This window comes from Ictalurus punctatus, chromosome 7, assembly GCF_001660625.3.
Source record: "Ictalurus punctatus breed USDA103 chromosome 7, Coco_2.0, whole genome shotgun sequence".
Taxonomy (NCBI): Eukaryota; Metazoa; Chordata; class Actinopteri; order Siluriformes; family Ictaluridae; genus Ictalurus; species Ictalurus punctatus.
This window is the reverse complement of record NC_030422.2, coordinates 30,529,588-30,541,301: the sequence shown is the minus strand read 5'-3', so window position 1 is coordinate 30,541,301 and position 11,714 is coordinate 30,529,588. Positions and strand designations below refer to the sequence as shown.

Sequence of the window (11,714 nt, the reverse complement as noted above, 5' to 3'; positions counted from 1 at the left end):
TGTTCCAATGTGACGTCACATTCAAGAGAAATGAAAACGGCTCATTTTGAGACAATGTTTATCATTTATGGGGAATATATATATATATATATATATATATATATATATATATATATATATATATATATATATATATATATATATATATATATATATACACTGTCGACACACATTTATGTTCAAAAGCCATGTAGAATTTTACATAATAGGTCCCCTTTAAATTATATCAAACTTTAATAGGATACTCAAACTATCTGCCACGAATTTTCATGAATGTCATTACATACCACTAAACAGAACATTCATCAATGACTTATGTACAATAAATGGAAGACTAGAAATGATGCTGCAGGTGAAGTAGGTAACGCACATCCAGTCATGGAGTAGTAAATATAAGGTACAGTGGTGTGTGAAAGTTTATGAACTCTTTCGAATTTTTATAATATCTGCATAAATATGACTTAAAACTAAATCAGATTTTCACACAACTCTTAAATGTAGAGAACAAGAACTGAATTAAACAAATGAGACAAACATATTATACTTGGTAATTTATTATCGAGGAAAATGGTACAATATTACAGATCTGTGAGTGATAAAAGTATGTGAACCGTTGTTTTCAGTATCTGGTGTGACCCCACTGTGCAGCAATAACTGTACTGTATCTAAACGTTTACGGTAACTGTTGATCAGTCCTGCACATCGGCTTGGAGGAGTTTTATCCCGTTCCTCAGTGCAGAACAGCTTCAACTCTGGGATGTTGGTGGGTTTCCTCACATGAACTGCTTGCTTCAGGTTCTTCCACAACATTTCTATTGGATTAAGGTCAGGACTTTGATCATTCCAAAACATTAACTTTGTTCTTCTTCAACCGTTCTTAAGTAGAAATATGCGTGTGTTTAGTGTGGTTGTCTTGTTGCATGATCCATTTTCTCGTGAGATTTCACAAACAGATCACAAACAGATGTCCTAAAACACATGCACATATTTGCTGCCCCCTTCAGTTCCGGAAGAATTGCAACCTTGGTACCTTCATTACCAACAGTACCTACACTTTTGCAGAAAAACAAGTACCGTCACGTTTTAAGAATGTTGGTACCAACTTGGTACCGAAGTATCAGTTCTCGTGACATCCCTAATCATAACACAGATATTATAGTATCTCACGTCTTTCTTCATTTGACTGATTTCTACAACACAGGTACCTTAAACTGAAACTCATTCACATTTACATTAATATTTATTGTTATTCACATCTACTAGTAGAGTAAATAAAACTTATAAATCAGTAAGTTATTAAATTGTTTAAGTAAAAAAAGTTTATTTGGTTTTAAAAGGTATTTAAGTAAAAGTGGATAAGGTGCATAAAAAACAGAAAATATTTGGTATTAAGTCAGTTGTGATCAGTATGTCTGATTGTTGTATTTTAGGTTTGGACTTAAACTACACTATAATCCAACACGCTCGCATAACAGCTTTGGATACAATTTCACATATAGATTTTAGGGGCTAAGTAGTTAACTAATATCATAGTTTGGTACTATACATGTAGGTCCCAAATTATTGGAGTTATTTCCCATCAAAAATATAAATGTCTATCAGCAGTGCTCTTCATTAATAAGCTATGATTAAATGGAAGAAGTGGTCCTATATGCAACAACAGACAAGAAAATACACCAGTAGCCTTGTACTCCACCATCAGTTTCCTAAGAAATAGAATTGTGTAAAGTGTGGGTTTTTGGCCATGAGCTGGCAAAAGATCTCTATAACAGAAGTACAAAATCTCTGGGGGTGCTGTGATCACTTTCCACCCAGCAAATATATAGAACTATTATGTTAATAGAGAAATATTCCACTTTCCAAAATATAAAAACAAGAAAATGCAGGGAAGCGCTGTTAATTCCCATGGCTAGTAATTGAGTAAGGATACAAATTGGGCTGGTGGAAGATTTAACCACCCTATCTGGAATAACAATACACGACTATTTGCTTTAAATAAGTATTAAGTTTGAAATATAGAAACATGCGTTCTTTACATCACTGGTTCAATTCAATTCTATTTATATAGCAATTTCAACCAAAGAGATTGCCACAAAGTCGGTTTACAGAAATCTGGAATGCTCTAATGGAAAGTGAGATTATAAATCATTACAGTGTACAGGTGAGCTTAAAGTGTGTTCAGGAAGCTTTATCAGTATTCTATATTAGTAGTACAACTGTAATGATGGATTGTGAAGTATTTTTTCTTCTCAATAAAGATGGAAGGTACAAACTTGGAGAAGAGGAATAGTCTTTAGTGAAGCTTCATGCATGTGCATACACAGGTGTTGTCTCTTCAAAGTTCAGTTCTCAACTGCCCACCTGTCAATGAGCCCTTTGCCATAACATTTCGTCTAGGCTTCTGACCCAAGGTCAAGGTCACAAAGATAAAACTGTTTCCTCTGCTCTAGTAAACACATTCCAGTTTTTTTATTAAAACGTGATCCAGAGTCTAATCAGTATCTGAGTTGTGTGGCACAGAATAACTCTTTGTAAGGCAGTTTAAATGAAAGGGTAGTGTAGTGTAGGAAGGAGAATATCAGGTTAAATGGACAGGAATCTTTTCCTAATTTTACTTTAATAAAAGTGAAATGCACACAGCAGCTCAATAATATTAATCCTCACTGCATTTTTAGTGCTAATGTGTAGCACCTTGCTCTCTAAATAGAGTAAATAGAATTTATAACAAGTACAATACAAAGTATAATGTTATTTTATTATTCAGAAGGGAAAGTAAAATGTTAAATGCGATTGATAGGCAAAGAACAACTTGGCATAGGTTTGAAAATAAAAACTGTCAGTGAGCCCATTGTGAATGGAAAGAGTCGGCTCTTTTTTTGGGAGCCGAGTTGAAAGCTCTGACTCACTGAAACGAGTCGCAATATCCTTCACTACTTTACGGGAAAGGAGACGTGTTCCTGGAAACCACGTGATGTTTAGATTATATGCATAAAAGGTGTGGTTTGTTTCAAACACAAAGCGAGCTGGGAGGGGTGAGATTCATTCCCAAACGCTGCTGACAAAACTGAATCTCAAGCTATTTGGAGCGCTGTGTTGAAGGATGCAGAGAATTTAAAGTCCTAGACATTACCTTTCATATGATGTTATGACTAGATACAGCTTAGTCATTTTCATCGGCTGGTTTTGACCCTCCCTTATGACTCTCTGGTGATAAAGAAACTCTTCTGGTTAACATTGTCATAACACAGATATTATAGTATCACACGTCTTTCTTCATTTGACTGATTTCTACAACACAGGTACATTAAACTCAAACTCATTCACATTTACACTAATATTTACTGTTATACACATCTACTAGTAGAGTAAATAAAAAATATAAATAAACAAGTTATAGTACTGTTTCAGTAAAAAAGTTTATTTGGTTTTAAAAGGTATTTAAGTAAAAGTGGTGTTGTGGATAAAAAATGTCATAAAATAAACATAAGGGAGAAGAAGGAAAAACGGGCACCTTGACACGTAGAAGCGGGATTAGGCGGACATTGACAGATTGGAATTACGAGCAATTTAAGATCAGTAATAGTCAAAAAAGTCAAAAAGAAGTGTACGAGCTAAGGAGTGCTAAAAACACACACACACACACACACACACACACACACACACACACTCGTACAGTCAAGGGCGGGCAAGTAGACACAACATACATACACACACACTCTCTCTTCCTCATACACACACATGAATAACTTTAATAATATCTTATAGTAATAGAGAAACTCTATAAAAAAACAGAATAGTAGGATATGCAGGACAGTAGAACTGTAATGATATTAAGAAGTTGGAAGTACAGTAAACCGCTTTTCAAGTAGTATAAATATATATAAACTAAGAAATATAGTGCAAATATGAAAATAAATTACAAATGAGAAGTACAGGAAAAAAAGGAAAATATAACTTACTCATGATTCAGATGGTGAAGATTCTCGTCTCGCAGGGAAAGCCTTAATTTTTAGAGAACCATGAAGAAAGCCAGTTATAAGGGTGGCTGCCCCCCCCCCCCCCCCCCCCCCCCCCTCGAGATAACGATAAGACCAAGGTCCCTCCCGGTTGTTTAGTCGTCTTGCTTACGTCATTTTTTTTACCTAGGGAAATGGGAATCTTGGTTTCTGAAAACCTAGGTAAGGGAGAACCCTGGTTTTTGAAAACCTAGGTAAAAGAGAACCCTGGTTTTTGAAAACCTAGGTAAATAGAAACACTGGGTTTTTGTTTCCTGGGTTGTTGGAAATGCCTGGGTTCTGATTTTATGTGTAAAGTAAAACCCCTGGTTTCAATTCTATGGGTAAGTGAAATAGGCCTTTTCTGGAAACCTATGGGTTATCTAGTGTGTAAATACAGTATAAATACTGGAGCTTAAGCTCAGGGTATGGGGGATCACTTCTGAGAATTCTCATCGGTGTGGATCTCGTGTGGTGGAATGAAACAATAAAGCTGGACCCTTGCTTCTTCTCACTCACGGCTGGTGTATTTTTTCTATCTCCAACTGGTCTCAGAGGTAGATGTGAGTATTGGCTTCTAAGTTGAATTTTAAATGTTTTTGGGTAATAGGCTAAATTCGAGGCAACAGTGGATAAGGTGCATAAAAAACAGAAAATATTTTATATAAATTGATTTGTGATCAGTGTGTCTGGAATTACAATATATTATTAATATTATTATTATTGTTGTTCTTTTTGTTGCATTCATGTTGTTTGACTTGAGAACCTGTGGTGTAGCCAGTTATTACTTTTAGTGATTGATAAGGAAATATACTAAATAAAGTCACCATGAGATCTGGATTTTATATTCATTTCAGTATTATTTTCACTATTATACTGCATCCTTGGTTGATGTCAGACAGCAGTGTAGGAGGTGATGGCAAAAGTGTGTTATTTTAATCATCTAAGGCATACAGTAATCTACTATCAACCAATCCTGCCTGTTCAACAAATAGTTCAACAAACAGACTTTATATAAAACCATAATGAGCTTTCTTTTACTTTCACACTATCTACTGTCACCCAGATGAGGACGGGTTCCCTTCTGAGTCTGGTTCCTCTCAAGGTTTCTTCCTCTTAACACTTCAGGGAGTTTCTCCTCACCAACGGCTCGCTCAATAGAGATAAATTTAAACTCTTAAAATCTGTATCCTGTGTTTATATGTTTCCGTAAAGCTGCTTTGAGACAATATCCATTGAATACAGTATTAATAACACTGGTATAAAATGCCTTTTAAGGGTTTCACTAAAGATTATTAAAATAAGATAGTAGTAGTAGTTGTAATAAGGAGGAAATGGCATTTTGTCCTTTAAAAACGACTTCGCTTTCTCCTCCTGCAGTAAACCTCCAGTACTTCATTGGCAATCAACTCAATATCTCTATACCCTGAGTATAGGCTGCTGGCTTTCAGACAAAAACAGGAAACCATTGATGATTCTGATCGGTTAATGCTGTTTCGCACCACTGTAGCTTTATCCAATAATTTAATGATAAACAAACTATAGGACACATTCTTTTGTCATGTGACTGTGAGGAACTATGTAAAAAATTGAGTACTTTTCTCTCAATTTATTATTTTTACATTTGAAGTCATACATTTAGAGAGTGACTCATGTTAAATTGATACATGAAAATGTCACATGTAAATGATAAATATGAATCTAAATGTTTGATATAAATGTAGAAAGAATGTTAAAATGTAGAAAGAAGCTCAATGTTTTGTTTATATTCTAATTGCCACTAGCCTCCTAGTGTGCATCATGGGAAGCCACAGTTCTGGTAGAGTTTCCACTTTTACATCAGTCACGTGTCTCACTTAGAGGCCTTTATTGGTCCATCACTGTAGGCATTCCCTATGTCTGAATTACATAGAGGCACATTGGATTCTGGGTATTGTAGTCTTTGGCTGAAAACAGAAAAATAAAACAAGGTTTCATCCCAATTAGGTCAATTTAATTTCCAAGACTAATGAATGTGCAGATTCTCCACATCTTAATTTAATAAAACTTCTAAATTTCATTAACAGGTCATTCAGCTGTGCAGGAAACTTCTGAGACATTTGTCTCATCTACAACTAACTAACCAACCAGGATTATGGCTACAGGGTATGTGAACAGTCTTTTTTTTTAACAATAAATTGTATTATTTCAGAAAAGTCCAAGAGGTAAACAAAAGACACTTTTTTGCCATTTTTCATGTACCTGTCACTTCTTTACCAGATCTACTGTTATAAACAGAACCTCCATGTTGTTGAAAACCTCCACGTTGTATCCATGTTGTTGGAAAACGACAACTTTTTTAACATCATTGTAAATTTGTGAGCACACAATAATTTTTTTTTTTTTTTTAACTTAAAAATACTTACTGCTAGTACAATATTATCTGTTACTACAATAATAACTACAACAGGACAATATCTATCTAGAAAAAATTAAATATTATAATACTATATTTTATACAAATATATTAAAGCATATTTAAAGTATCTTATTTTACCTCTACCTGTCATCTCAGGTTGATCCTGAAGCGTGAGCACTGCACACAGCTAGTGTCAGGGTGACTCTCTCCACCTTACTGTTAAATATCTGTTAGTACAATAATAACTGCATCGTGACAATATTTATTTAGAAAAATCATAATATTGAACATGATGTTGCATTTTATGACTCATAGCCTGGAAAAATGTTCTTAGTTGCTGTTTGCCCTAGCTGTATTTGTAATTTCAACATTTAAATTAACATGGAGGGCTCCCTAAATGTACTGTATAGTTATTTGTCTGCTAAATTAGTTAGTGTTATAACTACACAGTGGATAATTCTCTCTGCTCCACCTGGCCACTTCCTCTCCATTGGTACGGTACCTTGTTGGACGCAAGCGCGGGCGATGCCGAAATAAGAAGGCGAGGATCAGGCTGAAGGTGAACACGGAAGACAGAAGGTCAGGCGATCGGACGAACAGTCAACACTGGGCAAGGCAGGTAGTTGTGGTCGAGAAACAAAGTACGATATTCGAAAACCGGGTAAATCCAAACTGAGATCAACGGCTTGGTGAACGATTGAGATGAAAAATCTGAGCGTTTACTTCACATGGCTCAGATGTTAGCTAGGTCTTTTCTAAACTGTGACTGAGTGCAGGTGTCCGTAATCAGAATTCCAGATAATTTGAGCGTGTGCGTATCTGGGAAGTGTAGTCCTCGTCGGCCATGTTTGTAGTTTGCGATGCACTCTGGGAACTGTAGTCGCGAGTTCGCCAACGTGACATCCATCCTCTCTCTGTGCAGGACTCTGTTCAAAACCGGAGTCAACACTAACAGATTCATGGTTTCTTATTGATTTATTGTCAAATGCCGAATTTGGAAAGGATCACTTGAGTACATCAAACACGCAATAATATAAAATAATAATGATTAAATAAATAAACAAGTTAAAACAACAGCATGGAAACGGGACAAATCAGTCATCAGGCCAGTGTGAATTCTCCCAGTGCTCCTGTTGGCCAGCCTGCTGAAAATTACAGCATTTTCACAAAATCCCATCACTGTGCTCTCAGTAATATAATTTGCATCCTATTATACACATTTGATAACAATTGATGAACTTCATAAGCACAATATCAAACTGACCCTATATCTGACCTTTAAATTCAACAGATTTGAAGACTCATCACAGACTGTACGTGATGTAATCCAGAAGAGTAAATTAATCAGTGAAGGTCCACCTGCACGATATCGTCTCCTCACAACCAGAAGTAATCTTGATGAAAACGGCTCAGTGAGAAAATGGACATTTGGACAGCGAGATGTCAAAATGCAAAACAAAATCCTACTGCTGGTAGGAGAAACTGGAACAGGCAAAACTACGGTGATCAATGCCATGGTAAATTATATACTCGGGGTGAAGTTTACAGATGAAGTGTGGTTTGAGATTACAGAAGAGGGAGGAGATAATCACATGTCAGATCAGTCAAAAAGTCAAACAACTGAAATCACTGTGTATGAGATCTTTGCTCAAGACAACCCAATCTGTCTTACCATCATTGACACTCCAGGTTATGGAGACACCAGGGGAACAGAATATGATCAACAGATTGCTGAGAATCTGTACAAACTGTTTCACAATGATTCTGGAGTGAAAGAAATCGATGCAGTGTGTCTGGTAGTGAAGGCATCTGAGAATCGACTCTCTGACAGACAGCAGTACATCTTTGATGCACTTTTGTCATTATTTGGTAAAGACATAGAGAACAACATTGTCATTTTTATCACTCACTCAGCTGGATTGCCTCCGACAAATGCTCTTAATGCCATCAAGAAAGCAGGGATTCTCTGCAGGAAGAATAAAGGAAATGAACCTGAGCATTTCTTATTCAACAATTGTCAAACTGAGGAAAGGAACCCAACATATAACAGCATTCTCCAAACAGCTTGGGAACAAATGGAAAACAGTTTAAATGATTTCTTTTCCTCACTGAAAGAAGAGAACAGAAAAAGCTTAGAGCAGACTGAAAGTGTTATAAAAGAGTCCAAACGACTTGAAGCCTGTATTTCTAATCTACAAGAACGTATTGACTTTGTAGAGCGCAAACGTGAAGAACTGTCTCAGATTCAGAAAGTCCTTGAGGAAAACCGAGAAAAGATTAAGAGAAATGAAAACTTTACTTTTACAGTCACCAAGTGTTACAAAGAAAAAGTTCCCATTGAAAATGCTTCACGGTGGGACAGAAAGGCCACCACTTGCTCTCTCTGTAAGGAGAACTGTCATGAGAAAAACTGCTGGTGTGCCTGGAATACCAAGTCGTGTGAAGTCATGAAAAACGGCCACTGCACTTCATGTACAGGTAAATGTCACTACACTAAACATGTCAAAGAGGACAAGAAATATGTTACACACAGTGAAGAGATTACGGTGACGTTTGATGACTTCAAAAAACAATATGAAAGCAGTAATTCAGAATCAGATATCACGTTTGACTCAAACGCCGTTGAAAATGTTAATAAAGAGTTTGAAAGCAGCAAGAAACAGGAAGAGGAGAAGACAGGCATAGAGAAGAGACTGAAAGAAGACCTGACCAAGAATGAAAAGGAAAAAGCTGAGCTGGTGGAAGAAGCCTACATCACCATCATGAAACTGTCTGAGATTGCTTTAAAGCCAGATTCTGCTTTCATTGTTCAGTGTCTCGACTTCTTGATCCCTCGAGCTGAAGAAACTGGAAAACTCAACTATGCTCAGAAACTAAGAGAGCTGAAGAACATTCATCCTGAATCACAGCAAAGAGTTAATGCTGTAATGGCGTATGCAAGAGCAGGGTTCAATAAAATTAAAGATGCTGTTACTCATACAAATAACATGTAATGAAGAAGGAATTCTCATCATATCTGAATCAAGACTGCAGGTTTTGTTCAGTTAATAAACTGCATTGTGTTTATTCATTAATGCTGATGTTCAATATTTAATCTTTTACTTTGTTTTGGTAATCATTTAACACTGTTTTGGTGAGCCATTATGAATAAAATTAAAGTATAGCAATGGAATTTTTCTAAAAAAATGTAACTTTACCTTACACATACCATACTGCTTATAAAGCTATACTGTGCATGGATATATGATTTAGTTAATTAGCTTCTATTGTTAACTCCACTAGTGCTAATGTTCTCTGTGTAACTGTCTGTTTATCTGACTTTCTCATTAAATAACTAGTGTTTTAACTGCATTGTGCCTGAGTCGCCTCTTTTTGACACAAACATATCAAATAACATTCAAACGTCAGTAATTCATTATTATAAAAAGTGAAAAGTAATACTAATACTGCTGCTACCAATATTATTATTATTATTATTATTATTATTATTATTATTATTATTATCATCATCAATAATATTAATAATAATAATAATAATAATAATAATAATAATAATAATAATAATAATAATAATGATAACTATTATGGTTTACAGGGTAGACTAACAAAAGAAAACCACAAGTGCTTCTTTCTTTGATAAAAAAAAAAAAATTGGGCTCTTTTTTGGGAGCCGAGTTGAAAGCTCCGACTCACTGAAACGAGTTGCAGTTCCATTCACTACTATACGGGAAAGGAGACGTGTTCCTGGAAACCATGTGATGTTTTAGATTATATGCATAAAAGGTGTGGTTTGTTTCATACACAAAACAATCTGGGATTGATGAGATTCATTCCCAAACACTGTTGACAAACCTGAGTCTCAAGCTATTTGGAGTGCTGTGCTGAAGGATGCAGAGAATTTAAAGTCCTAGACATAACCTTTCATATGATGTTATGAGTCGATATCTTACTCAGTCATTTTCACTGGCTGGTTTTAATCCTCCCTTATGACTCTCGACAGGTGACAAAGAAACTCTTCTTACATTTACATTCATATTTATTCCTTTAGCGAACGCTTTTATCCAAAGCGACTTACAAATGAGGAAATACAAGCAAAGTGATATATCAAGCGGAGAACAATACAAGTAGTGCTACCGTACAAGATCTTTTAATTGAGTTCTAGAAAAGCAAAGTGCACAGAGTAGAGGTGTAAGTGCCAGAGTATTTTTTTATTTATTTATTTATTTATTTTAAGGATAATGTGGGGTTGGTGTTGTAGGGGTTAGTTAGGTGTTCACGGAGGAAGTGGGTCTGAAAATAGTGACAGATTCTGCTGTCTTCGAGTTAACATTGAGCTAAGGAATATCACGATACCAAACATCTAGTAGTTGGTACCGACACCACCAAAAGTACACGATGCTCCATACCAAAGTCGGTACCACGGTGTGGTTTAAAAAAATACACACACACATTATATATATATATATATATATATATATATATATATATATATATATATGTATATATATATGTATATGTATGTATGTACAGTGGCTAATACTGGCATAGAGAGAGAGTGGGGATATTTTAATTATCAAACACTGTCTGACAATGACTAATAAAAGATTGGAGGCTACAAGTACTAAGATGCACTCCTAAACACAGGCGCGCACACACAGACACACACACAGACACACACACGCGCGCGCGCGTTAAATTCACTGATCTGGTGTCAGAACAGAAAGATTTATTAAAAGCATGAACATGTGAATAATTATTAGTGACATGAGGCTACATGTATCTGACAGGACCCGGGCTGAATGGAGATGCATGGGGGTCCATTAGGAGGTAGTTTATAACACTGCAATGCGTTAGCGTCGTTAACAAATAACTGCCTATCACTAACATTACATGGAGCATAACGTTAGCTGGTTTCACGGCCACAATGCAGCTGCCTCAAACAAACATAATATAGGACCGTCTTTCAGGTGATTCGCCAAATTCCAGATGTTTCCTCACACCGGCTTCACAGCATCAATTATAGTTTGTTGTCATCCGCCTCCAATGTGAAGTATTTCCATATTTGACTCTTACCACCTTTCCTCTCAACAGCTAAACTTGTATAGGAGGTGATGGCAAAAGTGTGTTATTTTAATCATCTAAGGCAGTGTTTCCCAGCCGGGGTTCCGTCTGATGAGAGCAGGGGTGCGTGTAAAAATCCCTCAAACATTTCTAAAATGCTAAAATGTGTACAAAACATTTCATATATATGATAAATATCTGATGTCTGAAATATTAACACAGACACAGAAATAATAAGACAGACACACACGAATAACAAC

At 35.9% G+C, this 11,714-nt stretch overlaps 1 protein-coding gene across 2 annotated transcripts; it reads left to right on the top strand.

Moving 5' to 3' along the window:
* Window positions 1-1,138: 1,138 nt before the first annotated feature.
* Window positions 1,139-9,737, top strand: LOC108261288 (uncharacterized). 2 transcript variants are annotated; one of them, XM_017462193.3, is made up of 3 exons: window positions 1,139-1,201; window positions 6,062-6,140; window positions 7,685-9,737. In XM_017462193.3, the coding sequence occupies exons 2-3, from the start codon at window positions 6,130-6,132 to the stop codon at window positions 9,384-9,386; spliced, it is 1,713 nt and encodes a 570-aa protein (XP_017317682.2). In that variant the 5' UTR covers window positions 1,139-1,201; window positions 6,062-6,129; the 3' UTR covers window positions 9,387-9,737. The 2 variants fall into 2 exon arrangements, with proteins under 2 accessions (XP_017317682.2, XP_053537624.1); XM_053681649.1 differs by lacking the exon at window positions 1,139-1,201 and adding an exon at window positions 3,012-3,299.
* Window positions 9,738-11,714: the final 1,977 nt, after the last annotated feature.